The sequence below is a fragment of the Conger conger genome, chromosome 14 (genome assembly GCF_963514075.1).
Source record: "Conger conger chromosome 14, fConCon1.1, whole genome shotgun sequence".
Taxonomy (NCBI): Eukaryota; Metazoa; Chordata; class Actinopteri; order Anguilliformes; family Congridae; genus Conger; species Conger conger.
In genome coordinates, this window is record NC_083773.1 from 13279648 (window position 1) to 13300919 (window position 21272).

Here is a 21272-nt window from a genome sequence, read left to right on the forward strand (position 1 = left end):
TAATGTCTAGGGGGGTCAAACGTCCCCTTCTAGATGACTCTCCTCTCGCAGGACGCCCCCACACTGCTTCACCTCTGGTCCAGTTTCAGCTACAGCAGCTTCCTGGCAGCAGAGGTCGCTCCCTGGGGCCACGGTACCCCCGCAGTGCTCTTACGCTTGTGGGACAAACCCGGCTGTGGGCGCCAGTGTGAGCAGCCTCCCCAGCCATTTCCTCCTCCCCAGGGAACTAACTGCTGGAGTATCTGCCCCCTGTGTGGGCAAGCCTCCACCCCCTACGGCAGGGTGCACAACAAGGGCTGATCCCTTTCAGGATGTGTGTGAGTACCGGCTACAGCTACAGACTGACAAGTGTATCCTAATGATTTTACTGTGCTCAAGTACAGGCTTGAACCAGGGTAATTTACAGAGCTGTCAGCAAATTAAAAACAGCGCAGCTGGTTGGAACCAAAACCAGTACAGAGACCAGCCCTCGAGGACCGGAGTTGTGCACTCCTGCCCTACAGCGTTGGTTCAGCTGTGACATGGCTGTGGAGCTTCAGTTCACCACAGAGCTGAGCCCTTCACACGGGCTGGGGGTTTAGGGGTTTATCCCGTCAGTCACTGTTTTCTTCATAGTCCACAGTGCATAGTGCATCAGCCTCCATAGCTACTCAAGTCCTGTGTTAGCATCACCATGTTCTGTGAAAAAGTACTAAATATGAATCTTCCAGTTCTCCCATGTGAAATGTCAGTTATGAATGTTACTAAATAGGATGCATTATTTGTTGTGCCCTTGAACAGAACTGTTGCACAAGTCAGTCCAACATTGTTTCGCACATTCAATAATATTTCAGCCTGAATGAAGATTATTGTTCTTTAGGCACATCCTGAGTCATGGCATGGGGTTTGAATTATTAATAGTTTTATTTTGCATTTGTGTCAGCAGTTACATTGGATTTATGATTCTATTCTTACCTTCCTTCTATAACAACACAGAAACGGTATTGAAACGGTATTTCAATGTTTGGCCCACAGCTAGTTGGATCTATTGTGTGATGTACATTGTTAACTGACATAGGTGCTGTTGTGTTTGGAAATATTTGGAGCCAGTATTACCTTTCAATCTTTGTCCCTTTAGGTAGGGTTCAGCCACTTGGGTTGTGCCACACAGCCTGATATTTCCCTGGTGCAGGTATTTACTCTGTTCTGTAAATACCTTTTTCTCAGGAAGGTGCTCAGAAGCCTATCATATTTGCTCAGGAGCTCTGTCCAACTGGCAGACATCTGCTTTAATATGATCGCTGGCTTGAGCTGCCTCTTCAAGTGACTGCTCTAAAATTGCACATAGATGGTTATGAGATCTCCCCTCATGACGAATGTCTAATGCTGCCAGCAATCATTGGTGAATCAAATCTCAACTGAAATTTCCTGCATAGGAAAACACTGAGTGTAACCATGTGGCTCTTTAATGAAAAATAAATCTTTGGCATTGACACTTTTCTTCTGAAAGTGTAATGGTTATAATATAGTTTTCGTCTTCACAAGTTGCTCTCCTGCAGACAGCTGCAAGCAGTAGTTCCCTTGATTAAAGATCATAAATGGCTGTATTTGATGCCATCCTATGTGTCCCCAGCAGATGGCAGTGGTGTTATTCATGTCATTGTGATTTGCCTTTCTATGTGGAGTTGGCATGTTCTCCCCACATCCGCATGGATTTCATCCAAGTGCTCCGGTTTCCTCCCACAGTCTAAAGATATGCAGCTTAGACTAATTGAAGAGCAGTGCTGAACTATTAGTGTTTGGTTCGATTATTATTATTAGGAATCCAAGCACTGGGTCCCTATTGTTGCTTTTTTGTTTGCTAAAACTAAATGGGCAGCAAAAACTTGGTATGTAGGTTCCTTCACCCCATCACTACTTGAGTTGATCTCAATGAGATCAGCCCCCATTCCTAAAACAGCTGTAACTTGTGACCCCTATGTCTGATCCTCACCAAACTTTTCTATTTTCCATCCCTTTTAAGATATCTTAAAAACATAGCCATCATCAGCCAATCGGTAGCCATTTGACAGGCTTAGCAATGTCCAATCATAATGAAACTCAATGAGAGTGTTTATGCTTTGTCTTGATACCATGTAAAATTTGGGATCTGTCATTAGGGAATGCTATAGTAGCAATATCAATTATGCAGGATTTCAAAGAGTGTATATTTGGCTATGGTTAATGGTTACATCAGTAGATCAATAGATCCTATGAGATTGACAACTTTGCCTGAATAAATACAGTAATGCTGGCAACCATTTTGATTTTTTTCTGAAATGTTTTTGCTTCTACAAAATCTCTGCTTAATTCTTCACTTGGTCTTTGGCCTTGAGCAGGGTTGCACTGCTGCACCGCCTGCTTGGACCCCAGAATCACTGCTTTGCAGTTATATTTATGTATTTATTCATTTTTAAATAGCCTACCTATTGCTGTTTCTCATACTGATTCAATGATTAGAAAATGAACAGAGAGGGTTGGGCAAGTTTCAAACCACAGGGAAAAAAAGACAGGTCTGGTCTTTCCCAGCAAAAAACAGCAATTCTGAGTCTGCTTTTATTCACAGTGTGAACTCCACAGGCACACTCTAATGCACAGAAGATACTTCCTCTGTCTTTCTTTCCATTGTCTCTCAGGAACAAGAACACTGAGAAGGTAATGAAGCTTACCAGATGGAATGTGCAGATGTCTTATACAGCTCATGTTCTCCTCAGTAGGGTAATATATAAAAGAATAAATAAATGTAGGCTATCCCCAAGCCTTCACTCCTTAATGGTTCCAAATGATCCAAATGAAAGTAGCCTATAGCACAAGCTAGACACTGGAGTAAGTTAATGCACTGTCTGTAACAGAGAAAGTATTGCTGAGGTGTGCACCATTGATTGTCTGGAATACATTATTTTGTAAAACTTTTCTTCTTTTTCTATCTAACAAAATGTAACTTGAAGTAAATTGTCCTAATTCGGTGTTATATTTGTAGCCAGTGTTTTAAACAGGAACCTCCCACATAATTGACAGATTGAATGAAATGGAGCCCTGGCAGGTAATTAAGACTGCACTTACTTCCAACTCTTAAACCCAATTACAGACTCACTATTGATTTTGCCAGCAGGTGCTTGGTATGTCTTGTGAAATTAATGGAATTAAATTCTACTTCTATGCTCTTCAGATTTCACTAAATGAACGGGAGGTTAAAGGTTTGCTTTAATTTTCCCTTGGCTGCAGAAATATGAAGGTGTGCAGCATAAAAAAAAAAAAATTATGAACTAATTAAACAGTTATTGTGTTGCTATTTTATGGGAAAACATGCTTAATTAAAGCCAAGTGAACTATATACAGTGACACAGTGTGGGTGTCATGTATTAGTGAAGCTTGAGTTACTAAACAATTCCTGTGAATTGATTCGTGTGAAGATCAAAGTAAATATTTTCATGACCATACCTCACACAAGGGAAATGAACTGAATAAATAAAACAGGTCCAATATTTTCATTCTTCATTCATTTCGCTCATTTAAATTTTTCTATTTATTTATTTCTACCACATTTTCTGAAACATTCTGGAAACCATTTGCCAGAGTCTCTTGGTTGGACTGGAACCTTTGTACTGGAGTAGAAGAGGGGGACCATCAGGGAGCTGGGTTTGTCCTTTGTGATGTATGGCTGAAAATGAGTGTGTGTGTATGTGTGTGTGTGTGTGTGTGTGTGTGTGTGTGTGTATGTGTGTGTGTGTGTGTTTTTGTTTTTTACCCTGAGATGAATGGATTAGTACTGAGGACCCTTTATTGCATTCTTGCTCCCTGTATTTCTGTCAGGAGGTCTGAAGAGACTGTTAGGCCAAGAAGGAAAAGCATGAAGTCTTCCATTGCTATTCTTTTGTCCTGGTTTTCCATCAGGTCTGCCATCGTCTCTCTGTATTTGGGCTTTGACTCTTGTCCCTGGAAGACATGCTAACATGAACAACTCTGTCTCAGACACAGTCTACCAGAAAGCCATCGCTGCATCTGACACATGTGATTAGCTTCCACATTTATGTTTATTAAATTAAATAAATTCATTTTAGAAACTCTTCTTCCTTAATTCATTCATTCACTCATTCAAATGCTGGTTAAATCATCCCTACATTCAAATTTCATAGTCTGCCCACTTTATAGGGAGCTCAATATAACCTATATGGGTTGCCATTTCGTAACAAAGGAAGCGGTATATTTTCCAGGTCTGGTACATGATTTGGGATAGCTCAGGTGCTATGAATAAAAAGTATATAAAACCATAACTCTAGGCTGTACAGTTGACGTGAATGTTCCCCCCTCTGCAGAGTAGTCGTGTGATATTGAGGGGGAGGAGATGACAGAACCAGAGCCAGACATTCCTCTGCCGCACGATGGGTCACACCGTAACATCCCCCTGCTGTTGTTTCTCTGCTCCCCTTTGACAGGCACCCGTGTCACTTTTAATGAGCACACCAGGGCAGGGGAGACACACACACACACACACACACACACACACACAGAAACACACTGCCATGTGAGTGGAGTTTTCTGAACAGTCACTGTAAAGAGCATGCTGAACCAAATCTTACCTGCATGAAAGTTTGAAACTGTGTCAGTAAGAGTTCTCTTGCATCTCCTTTACTGACTTTGCCATCTGGTCCCGCAGAGTTATAAAAGACCAGCAGTGCTGTGGCTACAGCCTTCTCCAGGGCAGAGCCTCTGGCCAGTGCTGATGAGGGGAGGGGACGAGATAAAAGAAAAGATTGAGGAAAACACACTCACAACGTGAAAGTAAAGGCCTCCATCAGCCTGAAAAATAAATCTGTTCTCCTAGAGTGCACAGTGGATACACATGTAGGGACATTGATCTGAAAAATCATGAAGAACGATATCTAAGTATTCAGGGCCTGGACAGAATGGAATTCAATGGAATACAATTACAGTGAAGGTTTGTGAGGCGAGGAAAAATGTGTGTCCTATCTAAGCGTGGGAGGCAGACGTTTGATGTGTAAAGAGCACACTGTGAAATAGATACATTCTCGGGAGGTGGTAGACTCACCTTTAATGGAGGAAAGCTGTTTGGATATCGGCACACTGTTTAAACGAGAAGGAGGTCATTAATCAGGCACGTGCAAATACAAAGCTCGCCAAATGCTACTTCATTCCCTTTGTAAGCTTACTGTGAGAATTAAATGTTAAAAAAAAATGTACATGTAGAAGTCTTTGCCATCCTCTCTCAAGCTCAAAGAACTGGAATCCCTCTGAATATGTATATTGGATCTGCCTAGCAGCAATGTACATCAAAAGCCATACAACTTTTGGCTTACAGAGCATGCACATAACATACCTCTTTGGAGTTTTCTTTGAGGTAAAATCAGGCTCTGGTTGGTCTCCTTTCCCCGAGCTGGAGGTTGATCCCCCCATTTTGAACCAGGTTTCAGTTGACTCAAATTGCTTGGCAACAGGCGTTCTATCAGACTGCTGGCTGTGAGGGCGGTGTGATCCAGGAGCTGGTCTGTGTGTTTGCTCAGTCCACAGCAATCAATCTCAGAAGTCAGCGATACAAAAATCCTCCTTGAATAAACGCAGTCACTGTTTTCGCGCCAGAGAGTGGGGGCCGGTGAAATTCTAATCTGCCATCATGAACTGAAACGGGGAGACATTAGTATAATGAGAATAATAACCTTATGAAAGGATTGAGAGTTGTGCATCACTGACAGCCTTTTTGTTGTTCATTTGTTGTTTGCTGTCCAGGTGAATAGAGAGTGTAGCTTAATAGTTGGTAGCCTATAAGAGATGCAATACGTCTGTTTCAAAGGCAGTAGCTCTTCATTGATCAGACAGGCCTCTGACCACTGCACTCTCTTCAAAGGGAATAAAGCTTTCATTAAAAAGCAAGTTCCCCTTCCTTCTAATGAACCTGAAGTCCTAGGAGACAAGAACTTCTGTGATTAAACCACTTGGCTTGCCCTGTTAATTTCATCTACCTCACTATGCGAGGCAAAGATTATGTGAAATGTTACATTTATACAATCAGGCAGAGGCATATTGTTTGCATGCATTAATTCTGCTGTTCAGATTCATGTAGATCAAGCACCATGCTGAAAATCCTACACTGGATACTATGTCCCTGTATCTCCATCCAGCACTGAGTCCAAGAGCAGAATTTATGAATCCATCTTTTCCATTCTCCCCCTGTCAAGGGCCTCAGTTGCATTCTTCAGAGTGAAAATGTCATCCTGCCCTTAAATCCTGTGTGCCAGGAGAACAGGCCTCAAGATGGCAATAAAAACTAGATATATTGAATATATATTTCCAAATTGTCAAATATCTCATATGTATTTCTGTTCTTTATTGAGCTTCCTCCCAGCTGTGAAGGAAATTTGCTTTAGACTCTGTGGATTTGCAGATTGTTCATAACTTTTTTGACTGCAATTCCTTCAAACTTTTTTGACTGTGTCAAAGACCGACATAAATTTATCAAGCAATTTAGGGGCTTTCCTCTCACTGGCTTTTACCACCTTGTGTATAATTGCCACTTAGCCTGCTACTCAAATTAGCATAACCCCTAATGCTCCATCCATAATAGTAATTGTTATTTCCTAAATTGCACCTACAGTAAATTGCAATTTGAATGGAAAGTTCTATGAAGCACAGAGACCGCTACATGCTACCATTCACCAGCTGAGTGGATCCACACAGTATGTATCAGGACTAGGAGAGGGGAGAACTGGACCTCTCAGACTCCCATACAAAGATGGTTTGAGATAAATCCCTTAGTAAAATCTGAATTCTTTAGAGGGCTACAGTATGCCTGCTTGGGGTAAAGGCAATACAACATCCATAAATGTTATTTAACCATATAATGAAAATAAATTTTTGCATTGCAATGTATTTTCCACTGTATAGTATTGAAATAGTTAAATAGGTCAATGAGCATGGAGAGATTCTAGACTGATGTCAATGAAAACAGTCCTAAAATATCTAGTTCAAGGCAAGATGCCAGTGGCAGCTGCCGATATGTCTTAGCTTTTGCTTGGCCTGGAAACGTGTCAGTTTCTAAACTAGTATGAAGTCGCATGGTGTGCAGTTATTCAGAACCTAACTGATTAATCAAATGTCGATATTTTTGAGGTCCTGTTTCCTCAACCCCACCCACCATTTTTATATTTTATATCCATTTTTATGGCATTTTCATTTTTATATCTCCATTTTTGATAAGATTCCTCCATTGAGGAAAAACTCTGGTTTTTTACTTCACTGTACTTCTTCACCTGCTCCTCCGCCATTGCAGCAGCTCGCTAGCTACAAACGCTCTGAAACCTGATCTCACCCCACAGGCTCTGTAGCCCCACACAGAAAAAAGCATTATGCTCAGAAACATCCCAAACGCATTGTAAAAGACAAAATACAGGCAGAGGAGCTCAAATTCGGCTTGATATTACCATCATCAATATGATGGAGCAGGATTAATTTATTACATTTTCAGTGTAAAAATCCTGCCTAGAATATTTTTTTCTTAATAATATATATGTCAATTATGACAATCAGTGCAGTGCAGTGAAAGTGAAGTGAAAATCAATCTGGGCCAACGCTGTGCTAGCAATGACTCATATCATGTGTTTTTTTAAAAATAATGAATATGTTGTGACTCTCAAATTAGCATAAAGGTGAAGCTTTCAGTTCTGGTATTTTAGAGACCATAACTGTCTTTATTCAAGTCTTGCCAAGAAGGATACTGTGAAGAATTCAACCCTCCCTGTCAGTGGCAGCTCCCACTTAGTCAGTTTCTAAATTCCCTCCTTCACAGAGACAAGCCATGCATGAGTGTGCAACATCTTTATTCATGTTACTTGAGACGCTTATACAATTTCAGTCACATCCAGTAATCATGTACAGATTACAACAAGTAAACAGACTCCGACTTTTGCCACATTATAATGTAACACTGAGGTCACGGCAAACACAAGAATGGAATTCATTTTTTAAACAAATACAGTCACCTTGATAAACTGAACCACATGCTTTGGGAATCAAGAAACAGGATTGCACGATTAAGAAAACATTAATTTACAAACTTTTTTTGCGTATTTAATTTTTTCTTTAGGTCATATAAACATGATCGTTATTTGTAAAGTGTAAATGCAAATTGGTGTGGTTATTAAATGGTAGGTTATATACAGATGCCTATGTTTCTTTAGATTCAAATATTTTGCCCCTAGATTATAACTATGCTATGGTTTTTATGTTTTACTATACTATAATTGTAATTTCATACCAGTCTAAGTGCAACATAAAAACAATTGTTCTTATTAAAATCTTTTATAAGAGCATTTGTAAACAAAGAGGATACAGTTATTTGCTCATTTTACAAATATAAACACTCACATCAAAATCTTCACAAACAGTGACAGAATTCTCCTTTGTGCAGAAAGGTACAATAACAAGATCAATAAAACAGTGTATTTGGACCCCATATACAGGCATAAGTCATGTTGGAGTGCATTAGAATAGAACATGCTACTCGCAGTCAATCTATTTGTTAGGAAAATATATAAGGGTAATCTGAAACAAAATCTAAATATAAATTTAAGGAACTAAGATAAATAAAATCCTGCCAGTTTCATATCATTATTATAAAAAAATATGTAAATGTACACTAACAGGCATATTGACAACTTGAACAGCACAATTTCATGCACTTAATCAACACACTATAATCATCTTCAATAAGTGTACAAATGACCATGTTTTCTTTCACAAGAGTGCAAACCATTTTGAGAAATACTTACGGTTAGACAGTCTGTGGCACAGAACCTATGGTATCACAGAAGAGGAATCCGCTAACAGATAGCTGAAACCACTGGCAATACGACATTCAGGTAAGTGAAAAGCAAACCTAAAGTTATAAAGAAAAGGAACAAATACATAAAATACTGACACCTGTCGTGCCTGTATAAATCTGTCTCTATATCTATAATCTACATATTAGGACCTGGGACAATCTAGAACAATTATCTTTTTTTGTCACATGACTGCTAGGAATGCCACCCTCCAACCACAGACAAGCCAGATGGAGATGCCCATCCCTTAGTGCCCCTGGGTTCTCATTAAGCGTGACCTTTAGAATGTGACGCTGGAGTCTACATCTGATTGGTGAAGGAGGTGGGCCCAGTGGGGGCGTACCCACCCACCTGCCCATAGCTGGACTGCTGACCCAGATCACCCTGAGCACTCAGGCCCCCTGATTGGTCGAAGCTGCCCTGGTTGTAGGGCTGCTGGTTGAATCCGCCCGCCTGTTTTTCCGAGGTTCCGGACGGGTACCTCTGCCCCGACTTGTGCCATCCTGTCTCTTTGAAGACGAACCAGATATTCCCAGCCCACAGGACAAAGTTTAAGAAGCCAAAAACCTGGAAGGATGATGAGAGAAGTATTATCAGAGTTTGTAAACCCAACTCCCAATTACAGACCTGGCACACAAACGTTAAAAATAGGTTAAAAATAAATAAAAAAAGGAATATAGATCATTGTGGGTTCCATTATAGTCGGTGATATCTTCTATATCATATAGCGATTCCCAAGCTTTGTTTTGGCCCTTTTCTACTATCACAAAAACTTATTGTAACAGCAAAGTGAAGCCAGTAAACAATATTTACTTCATTCTGAGGTCCACAGCAGTAATGGTTATGCAGAGCATTGACTGCTGAACATCATAAAAAACTGTGTGCCAATTTCCTTTCCATCACTGGATGTGAAGAGCTTTTCCTTTGGCACATAATACAGATCCAATATAGTATTAACACCACTTTCCCTTGTTGTTTCCCTGTTCTGTTTTGGAGTGGAACTGTAGTAGATCTAGTGGCTTAACATGTTGAACCTTGATTCCTGTATTAGGTGATTAACATATTTATTAAGTAAGTACTTTCAGTGTAGCCTGAGGTTGAGTGCAGCATTAAAACCACCTCAATTAAATACATTTCACGGCAGGATTAAAAGATCAGAGTTTACACATTTAAGAGCTTTACAATTAAATTGTACTTTAGGTAACCTTGTCCACATCCCTACTGCCTCATCTGCCTCCATACCAGCAAATCAGAAAAGTTTCCTGACAGCATTACTATAATGGTAATACTACCCACCAAAAATGCCTGAAGCGCTGTCATTATGAAGCTCTTCATTATGTGGTATGATTGTTGTTACAAAGCGTTATGAGTATTTGTGAGTAATAACTATAATATAGTGTATTATGAGGAGATTATAATGATAGGGGTTGGCCTATAATAAAAATTGATTTTTATTATAGGATGTGCGACCTTCTCTTTTTTTAGATAATTGAAGCACTTGGATCAACACTCCTTGTAGAATTCCATTCGTTTTAGCATTATTAGAATGTTCAAAATGCATTTTAGACATGGGCATCATAGAAAGTGCTACCAATATTTCTATGCCAGGTCAGTAGACAAAGCGCGTTTGGAAGAGCAGTGTCACGCGCTGCCCAGAGGAATCTGCAGATCTCGCCGATACTGTTGGCTGTGGCACGGGTCACACACTGACTCACCACAGAGGTATTGAGGCCAGACCAGATGGGCCCGTACACAGAGCTGCATTTGTTGGCCTGGACCTTGCAGGCGGACATCAGCAGCTGAACCTCGTCTGGGTCTGTGGCCAGCTTGACGTCCGACAGCCCCTTGGCCCAGGCCGACGAGCTGACCAGCCACAGGAAGGAGAAGACCACGGTCACGATGAAGTCCTGGGGAGGGGGAGGGCGGGGAGATGACGTCACGCCCTGCTTTCTATGCCACTTGCAGTATGCAGCTTCTAATGTAAACGCTATCAGACCTGTGAGTCAGTGACTGTGATCCTCTCAGTGTGGACCCGTAATGGTGAGAACTGAAGGCAGGGTCTCTCAAACTGCCCTGTCTGCTCTTCACTTTTGGGCAATTGGAGGAAAGATTGATGACTGCAAATGTTTCCCAATTCCCCAGGATGTAAGTGTTGTTTTTTGTAAGTGGCAGGAGCGTTTTTGGTAAAATTAAGGTATTTTTCCTATTACATGTACAAATTCACCAAATATGCACTGGATGTCAAAATCTGGTCACGGATTAGTGTTAGCGCAAAGGAAAGTGACAAAATAAATGTTTGCAAATGATCCAAAAGTTGTGAGCAACATCATTGTACAAGAGTAAATTAAGATTACCAAATAAATTATTATGAAGAAAGACTGCTTGACTAAGTGTTGGTATAGACAGTCTGCTGGCTTGAAGTATCCAATTGTGAGCTCATACAGGAAGAGCTTTGTGACAGAGGTGCAGACTCACGATGAGGGGCCCTCGGTTGTTCTCACGATACTTATTCTGGAAGAAGATGTAGACCACAGTAGCCAGAAGGGAATATAGAAAGGCGAAAACTGCAATGGTGACAAAGAATTCAGCCGAGGAAGAGTAGTCTCCTATGAGGAAGAGCTGCTCCTGCCTCTTCCCCTGACACGATGGGGCGTCAAAGTACACCTGGTGCAACCTGGCAACCGGCAGCACAGGGAGATCCAGAGAGAGAACTCAATCATCAGTCTCAATGAACGTCGTGAACACCAGTCCTTCATAGAGGAAACCTTCATTTTTTAATGCAAATGACAGCTGTCACATCATTATTATACATCAACACATTCAGCAGTCACAAGGTGGAACAAAAGACTTCTAGTTTGATTCATACCAACTACTGGAATTATGTTGTGTTCTGCTCTTATGAATAATCCTCATCTTCATTAAGGGTACAGACAGAACTTCTATGGTAGTTATATGGGTCTTGGAATTCACTCAAGATTTTCAGAGGTCAATCACAAAGAAAGAAAATCATCTATTCCCTTTTAAATCACAGGAACAAAAAGAATAGAAAAATTCCTTTTGTGGCAAAAAGCATTGAAATGTCATTTTCCTCTCAAGGCTGCATTCTGTATCACTTTTGTGAGGACTGAATAGAATTGAGAGCAGTTACTGTCAGCATTTATACATAACAAGTAAAATGCATACCCGGCCAGTTCTGCAAGAGATCTCAACGATATCATTTCAATACTTTCATAGAAAGCACGGCTTCAACCACGTTTTAAACCCTCTTTGCATGCGCAGTGGATGAGATCCATGCATGAAATCAGCATTTAAACATAGTAACGGTTACTGCAAATACACATTCTATATGTTAATAAAGTAGAATATCTACTTTTCTGATTTTAAGAAAGATGTCTGAAAAGAATGAGCCCTCTTCAGCTCCTGATTCCACATTTATAAGCATGTTGGAGATGCAAGTTGTCAAGATATTCACCAGTGATATGTCTGAGGTGGGAGTGCTTCATTTATACCCAGCTGTTTCTTCGAAACGGGCATGACCGATTTTAGACAAATGTTTGCGCAAATGTTCCAGGGCGAAGGTGAAAGATGCATACCGTAAATCCTCAAATTGTGTGCAGGATTCTATTTGAAGCCGGGCCTTGGATGATAGCCTGGGGCGTAGTCGATTCGGACAAATAAAGGCCGGCCCCCAAATACAAGCCGGGGTAATATTGCCTACAAGTAGGGCTATCAGTCCATGAGCACTAGAAGACATGGTTTCGATTTAACTCAATGAAATAAAAGAGCTCTTCTTAATATTTTATATTGTTTGCTGGTTTAATACTGTGGCCAATGAAAAGTTGTTGTCCTACACCATGGGTCTCCAACACGTTGCTCTCAAGCTACCAGTCGCTTGCCGCCCCCTTCTGAGTAGCTTGCCAAAGGCTGAAGCAGTATACATTTAAACACAATTGTTGCCACGAGGCATTCCAGCCAACAACTTTAATAAAAAGTAAATCAGGCAAAAATATCTAAAAATTAACTCAATTTAGGCTACTTGGCTACGCAATATGGTTTCCATGTATTTACAGCACAGCGCACGTTCAATGAATGAATGAAAGCGGCTGCCTTGGCTCGCAATAAACAGATGGGTGGAAATCCCGACACTCTTTCAACTACATAAAACTTCATTCATTCAGAACCATCAAATACCCCCCAGATTTCAGTGCCCATCAGTGCCAACATTTAGCAATAGAATCAAACAGTCCAAAAGTAAATTAAATCCCAAACCAAAGCGAAAATCTTTTGATAGCCTACCGGTATGCTGCTCCAAACGAAATGCATGTCTCACAATAAAACGCACTTTAGGAAAAAAAGATCCTTAACTTGCTGTTATCTACACTAATTTGTTATTGCTCATGAAGGCGTGAATACAAGCCTGCCCCAAATAAAGGCCTGTGCTTTGTGCAGCCTAAGTAAATAAAAGACCCCGGCCACAATTTGAGGATTTACGGTAATCATGAGAATATGCTCACTCGCAGGAGTTCCTGTATATGAGTAATCACCTGTGAGAGTTCATAAGACAGCTCGTAACCCTCACACACATCATTTACAATTATAATACCATGCACTGTACAAAGTCAAACATACACTCTATTTGGCTGGCGATTATTTAATTTTGAAACTATTTCTGCACAGGCAATATGGATTTCAGTTTGACATGCCAGTTTATTTTGTGTTTGTGGTGTGTGACGATGTGGGCAACCCCACATACTCTGTGTAACTGAGTCAGGGCAGCGCAGAATGCTGCTCTTCATGCAAGCTTCAGCAGGGGACAGGTCCCTAGAAAGGGCCAGCCTAACAGGGGTATTACATGCACACTGTTTTAATGCTGCTTTAACTATACTTCATTGAGTGTAGTTTTCAATGGAAGTTCAAATTTTGGAAATATTTTGTTATGGGTAACGTTTTCTTTTCAAGTTTTGCCGTATTCTTTGAATCACATAAATATGGCGGTATGGTTTGTTTTCTGAAAGTGTGGTCGGGGTGAACACATAACCTCATCTGAGAGTCTCCTGCAAGTAGCCAGTCCTCTTTTCATCTCCTTTACATTACATTCATTAACAGGATATGTTCTAGAGATCTGTCCAAGTATTAATGGCTAATGAACAAAGAGGAATTTCCCCCCAAAAATAAAGTAAATGTGTTCTATTTTAAAGAAAGTGATTCACTGCCATCTTTCCAATACATATGATACATTTTCAATATTTTATGCTGCAGCATCAATAGAAAAGCATATAACATAAAGTAAATAAGCATTGTCCAGTAAGCACATTTGGCCCTTGGATGTGGCCCTTACCTGAATGGATAGGCGAAGTTGATGCCGATGCTTAGGTTACTGTCAGTCTTGTTCACACAGTCCACACTAACCCGCAGCTGACCAGTGTATCCTCCACATGTTGCAAAGGCAAAAATGGCAAAAAGCTGGGAAGACATAAGCATTAAAGGTCAATCTTTTTCACATCTTTAACCCAAGCTTAGAACTTAGTCCCACATCACTATGGGCAGATAATACCAGTGCACGTTTTAAGATCTGCAGCCATGACAGATGCGTACTTGGTTTCATCTTTGTCAGACTCTACAATGAAGTGTCAGGGTAGTGCTTAACTAGAGCTGCAGCATTGTGAACTTGAGTTTCTCATTATATTCCCTTGTATGGAAGAGCTCCATTGTATGTTATTGTGAATCGGCCCCCAGACAAGGATCCTGCAGGTTCGTACCATACTCCACGGCTGGCTTCCCATAGTGAGTCTTGCACAGGGCAGTGTGTGTGGAGTGATGAATGTTTTTAATGAGCAATGAGTGACCAGCTCTTCCCTGGCATGCTCACATGTTTGTCTGTAAAAGTATTTCAGACACTTGTTTGGACTTCCCACTCACCGCATGTCCTCGCTTCCCTCTCATCCACATGCACCTCAGAACGGACAGGCGGTGAGGTTGAAAAGGCTCCTAGTTGCAATTAACGGCATCTAATGTATAACCCCAGCAAATTAATATGCAGTTGATCCATTTAAATTGATCCATTTGAGATTCTACATTTACTAATATTAGTGATTTCTAATATTCTAATATTTCATTGTAGATTGATACAGAAAGGGCTGTAACCAATACTTCTGTAACTCTGGATTGACTATACAGTCAACTGTTTACATCATCATGCTTAGAGATGAAATTCTTGCATCCGGATATGAGCTCTCTTGAAACACTGTCCAAAAGGAGGTGTTGAAGGAGTTAATGAACAGCAGAATAAAACAAACAAATGACATTTCTCTACCAAACTGATTGACCCTAAAGGCCATAAGTGACACCTACATAAGTACTACATAAAGCATTCATAACACACTGAGCATTTAAAATAAATACGTATATAAATATACACATTCCTTCAGAAATGTCTACCAACAAAGACATACAAATATGTGATGCACTCATTCATACAGTATACTGTAAATTACATTCCCTTGATATTTTGATTCAGTTTGTGAATGTGATGTAATGACAGAACTGTATGTCTGCTGATATAAGTGGTTATGAAGGTTTATGTAAGGCTGAGGATTCTATGCAGTACTTTATATGTAGGACCCTTCGTGTACAGTGAGGGCTTTTTCTTAGATACCTTAGAAACCCAATCAGACAGATTTTTCCTTTTGAGAAACAATTCAATTTATGTAACACAAGAGTGCATCTCAGTGGGCACCAACTGTGCTTAAAAACTCATTATAAAATCTGTTTCTGAAGCTGCTGAATGTAAGATACTCATCTAGTACAAAGCAGATGACAGCCTGAGCATTTCTAACCATTTCACTTTAAATTGATAATTCAGGGTACATTGAACCAGACATAGTTGGAAAACATTAAGTTTCCAGGACAATATTTCGCAGAAACACTTCAAACAGATATTTTCAATCACTACTGGGCGCTACTGAAGAACTGGGAAGGATCCCAAGAAGAAAAGCAAAGATAAATGTGATTCAAAAGCATTCAATATTCAGAAACAATATTTCATGCAATTCAAGAAAAGGCCTGTAAGGTTTCTCTATTCTCCCATCAAAGAATCCCACAGTCACTAATTTATGAAAAGGCATTATAATATTAGTCATTCATATTTTCTGAAAATTCTTTTTTTTTTTTTTTAAAGGTCTTTTTTTTGTCAGAGACAAGATGACTGAACCCTGAAGCTGTGGCTGGTACGATAATTAAGAAAAATAATGCCCAAAGGTTACTGGAGAACAGAAAAGGTTAAACTGATTGATCCAACAAGAGATGTTAAACTGGCAAACATACAATGATACTGCCCCTTTGAATAGTCTTGATTCAATCTTCTATTCGATAGATACAGCACAACAGTGCACCAGACCTGAAGAGCAGAGGGAAGAGTCTGCTGCTGTGCATATAGACCACTGAGAGTGATACACAATGAGCTCCATAATGTTTGGGACAAATACATCATTTTGACTTAATTTGGCTGTACACTCCCACCATTTTAGATTTGTAATCAAACAATTCAGATTCTCCGCCTTTATTCAAATGTATTGTTTATATTTTTTAACTTCACCATGTAGAAAGCACAGCACTGTTTATACATAGCCCTTTGATTTCATAACACCATAATGTTAGGGACATACTGTATTAATGATCACAATGCTCTGCTTCATTTAAGTAATCCGCACAATATACACAGAAAAATTCTCAATCTTAAATCAACTCTGATACAATTCTTGGACTCTGGACTCTTGGCTTTTTTCTGGCGAAACTATTTATGAAAATACAAATGAATTTAGTAATCAGACAATACGCCACTCTAAACACATATGGAATTGGTCATTAACTGGACATAAGCAGGAATCCTTTATGTCAATTCGATTCCCAATTAAAATGGTCCAAGGACTGAAAGCCCTAGCCAAACAATCAGGGCTGGATAATTCCCCTAATCTGCTGATGCTTTATTTCCGCAGAAGGTGGCCACAATCGGAGAAGGTCATGTTCACTCTCAGTGAAGACAGCTTCCACTCAAACAGCTCATCCCTCCCACAGTCATTTTAGCAATGACCATGTCGCAACTACTGTCCTCACTACAGGCAGTGACTTCATGAAGTTACACAACGTATCTGACCAATGAAGAAGGCCCATCTTACCGGGCTAGTTATAACCAAAATACAATCCAGGAAAATAATAATTCAGACATTGGCGCATAAATGGCTGGAACATGTAGCTATTTAAGAAGGTTCATAATGTGCAGTTCATGAATTCATTTGGTTTGTACTAGTTTTGCCTGTTTTGATGATTTTGATTTGAAGCAGAATGACCTATTAAGGCACACAATCGCAGACCTCACTGCAACCCTGAAAAACACTAATGGAGAAAACTGAGAGCGGAATGATTTTTCAGGATGCTGTTAGCATAAAAGATAAAAGCCTGCAGTTACACAATGACTCATGATTGGATTTATTACGCAAGTAACTTCATTGGAATATGTTGGTATAGAAGCTGTTTTACTGATCTTATGGGTATTTGTGGGTTTCACTATGATATAATGTACAAATTCACTAGATTTGTAATAAAAAACAAATCACATGGTTAAATTTCACATATTTAATAATTTCAATAAAGGGCATTTTTATACATTTTGGTTTCACCATGTAGAAATTACAGTACTGTTTCTACATAGCCCCCCCCCCTTTCAGGGCACTGTTATGTAAATGAAAGTAGTCATGTTTAGTATTTTCTTGCATATCCTTTGCACACAATGACTACTAGAAGTTTGCATGTTCTCCCTGTGTTTGCGTGGGTTTCCTCCGGATACTCCGGTTTCCTCCCACAGTCCAAAGACATGCAGGATAGGCTGATTGGAGAGCCTAAATTGGCCATAGGTATGAGGTAAATTCCTGCCTTTCGCCCAATGTATGCTGGGATAGGCTCCAGCCCCCCTGTTCAGGATAAGCGGGTTAGGATAATGAATGATTGAATGTTTTGGGGGCTAGTCCCCTTAAACTCTCTTCAGCATATGAAAGGTATGCTCAATTGGGTTCAGATCGGGTGACTGACTTTTTCACTCAAGAATTGACCATTTTTTAGCTTTGAAAAAAACTCCTTTATTGCTTTAGCAGTATGTTTGGGATCATTATCTTGCTGTAGAATGAACCACCAGCCAATGAGTTTTGAGGCATTCGCTTGAACTTGTGGCAATAGTTTGAGGAGGAATAGTTTCCAAAGACAATCAAAAGACTAGAGGAAAGACTAGGCACTGAGAGCTCTTATAACTGCATTAAGGAGGCAATTAAACACCTGAGCAATTACAAACTGTATGGAGGGCACTGTATATGCCTGTAAAATGCAGTACAGCATGTGTCACACAGCAGTATTTCCAGTGTAAGATTAGAAGCCATTATAAGACTGAGAAATTATAATAAAATGGTTAGAGTCTTCAGCCAAACCTTAGGCTAACCAAAATCAACTGTTTGGAACATAATTAAGATTGGTGAGCCTAGGTATTGTCCATGTTGTACTTTGTTAGTGTTAAATGAACACTGCTACAGGTTTTCAACAAATGCAATTTTGTTGTGCACTATAAAATGCACACTGTTTGAGACTGTGAGTCAGTTCTGTATGTTAACAAAAGTAAACAGATACAATCACACATTTTCAAAGATGTTTTTGAGACATTCATATTGATATATTGACATTTCAGCCCTGGAAAAATAACTAAACAAAAGTTACTTCAAAGCTGGAGGGAGTGCAACAGGATTCAATAAACAGCATTATACCGAGACTGGGTCGTGTATTATGATAACTCATTTGACCTTTGATTTTAGGTCTTATAGTTTCTTATTAAAAGGGCTGAGGTTAAGGATGGAATAAGGAAAGTGTTAAGAGTTGAGGCAGGATTTTGGTTAAATTCAGGAACTACATAGCATTATAGTGTGGCAGGGTTAGTGCAGCTATTTTTTATTTATTTATTTTTTTCTAACTCTTTTCATCAACAACTTTTTACGTAGCACCATACATTCTAGACTTTTTTAATATCCAGTAAAATGAGGACTGATAGAAGTACACAGGCCAGCACACTGGCTGACACACAGGGGATGGCAGAAGACAGAAAACCACTGCACTCATCTCTTTGAGTTTCAGAACATAGCAGAACAGGGGAGACATACTGACCATCAGAGTCAGATCCTCTGTGCCCCTCCTGCCAGGGAAGATTCTATTACACACAGCGGGAGGACAGCTTTCTGGAAACGATTAGGAGAAATACTAAGCATCTCCTCAGAATTGATTGCCCCTGCACCAAAAAGGGCCTTCACTTTTAGACTACCCCACTTAGGGTTCATCCTGAAACACAAAGAACTAAGAGAGAGAGAGAGAGAGAGAGAGAGAGAGAGAGAAAAGAGATACAGAGAGGGATAGAAAGAAACTGAGACAGAGAAAGGGAGAGAGAGAACACTTTTCTGAACCCTGGAGCAGGGTGTAGAGTATAGACAAGTTAGACCCTAATAACCATCGAGGTATTAGTCTGGGGAAGGTCTTCTGCAGCACTGATTACGCCCGAATACGGGCCTTCAACACAATACCTCAAGTAAAGTACAAATCACTGCCAAATCACTGCATTACTATTTATGCCCTACAAACCCTAATTAATAAACCAGTACACTGGCAAAACAAAATAAAACTTTCTGTAAGCTTTATTGACTTTAAAACAGCATTTGATTTCATATTATATAATATGATTCTCCAAAGTGGTGTATGGGGTAAAGTCTATGACATAATTAAATCAATATAAGAAAATAATAGAAATAAGAAATAACACAACTCATCTCTTCTATCGAGGAGTTGTTAGGCAGAGCTAAAACTGTACTTGATTTAATATTGACATAAACAAGTTAACCATGCTAGAACAATCTACAGTCTGGGACACACCACTCCAGAAACACGCCCTGTTCTATGATTACCTGGGGCTGAAAATGGGTGCCTCCGGAATCTTTGGTCTGGCAGAGAGTGCACTGAAAGAAAAGGCCTGCAGAACCTTCTATGCAATCAGAAATAATACCAGAATGATATTCCAATTAGAATTTTGTCCAAAATATTTGTCAGCATAATCCTGCCAATTGCTTATATGGAAGTGAAGTATGGGGTCCACTCACTACACTAGATCGGAGCATCCAATTCTGCGAAACAATTCTAAACGTCCAAAGAAAAACACGAAACAATGCATACAGAGCTGAATTAGGATGATTTCCCTTGGTGATAAACACATGAACTGAAATTATAGATACAATACTGCAGTTTCATGCACTTCAAACTCAAGAGCTGAACCTTCAGTGTCCACTAAGTCAGCTGGGATGGAGAGTAACTAATCATCTCAAACGTGACAACAACACATATCAGATCAGCACTGGTTCAAAAACACAAATCAGAATAAACCAAACAGTAAAACACAAAATCAAACAACTGCAGTTTAGAAACACACACACACATACACACACACACACACACACACACACACACACACACAAAGACACATTCATGCACTCGCAGTGCATACATAGATTCATATGTATAAACAAACACACAAGCATGCACACATGCACACAGACGCCTAGAATCAACAGTTTTTATTTGGCTGTTATTATTGTGTTATTAATATGTTATCATCATTACTGTTAATGTGTATTTAAATGCGTGCATGCATCCAATTATGTTCTTCTGTTAGCACTCTGTTCACATGTTTCTTGGCATGCTTTGGCAATACAAAGAGAGAGATAGAGGTATTCAAAATCACACAAAGACAGCTGTAGGAGAGGTAGGGAGAATTCATCACACTTTCTTTGTCTAGAAAATGCCACGCAATCTAAATGGCTTATTGGTATCACAGTGTACGGAAAACTCTGGGTCATATAACAAAACAAGATTCAATTTTAACAGTATGCTGTGGTTTATAAAAAACTCTCCATGTTTCTCAGTTTCCATGAATTTACCCTAAACATCACAGCCAGACGAAATATAGCAAAGAGCTCTGCAACTAGTTATGACCACCACATCGACTGTTTCTCTGTTCAGTTCAAATAACATACCATACAAAAAATATTAAAACATAACAAACCCCTTATAGTAAATCCAAAGTGTATGTAAATGCAGTAAGAAGAAATATATAACAACACAGCTTAAACATACTGTACAGCCTGACCACTGTGTTGCCCTTGCAGGGGTTACAGTTGAAGCATTTCATTGGCACTACATGGTGCCGGCAGTGTGAAGCAGTCCATACATTTACAGTGGGGAGGGAGAGGGGGGACAAAGCAACAGGAGTTAATGGAGAACCATCCAGCATGCTGAGGAACAAATGCCTTTTCTTGTGGTTTCAGGTCAGCAACAACACTCACCTCC

General features: G+C 39.8%; 2 protein-coding genes across 4 annotated transcripts in view; both read right to left on the bottom strand.

Moving 5' to 3' along the window:
- Positions 1–3798: 3798 nt before the first annotated feature.
- LOC133110156 (sentan-like) lies at positions 3799–5433 on the bottom strand. Its single transcript, XM_061220053.1, has 4 exons — positions 5357–5433; positions 5069–5103; positions 4599–4738; positions 3799–3954 (listed from the first exon to the last, which is right to left on the bottom strand). The coding sequence occupies exons 1-4, from the start codon at positions 5431–5433 to the stop codon at positions 3799–3801; spliced, it is 408 nt and encodes a 135-aa protein (XP_061076037.1).
- A 2400-nt stretch (positions 5434–7833) lies between these two features.
- synpra (synaptoporin a) overlaps positions 7834–21272 on the bottom strand; it is a 40091-nt gene continuing 26652 nt past the window's right edge. For all 3 annotated transcript variants that reach the window (XM_061220288.1, XM_061220287.1, XM_061220289.1), the window contains 4 exons: positions 14191–14315; positions 11328–11526; positions 10568–10759; positions 7834–9419 (listed from right to left, as the gene is read on the bottom strand). In XM_061220288.1, coding sequence (XP_061076272.1) covers positions 9153–9419; positions 10568–10759; positions 11328–11526; positions 14191–14315 — 783 coding nt within the window. In that variant the 3' untranslated portion in view covers positions 7834–9152. The remainder of the gene's footprint in view (positions 9420–10567; positions 10760–11327; positions 11527–14190; positions 14316–21272) is intronic.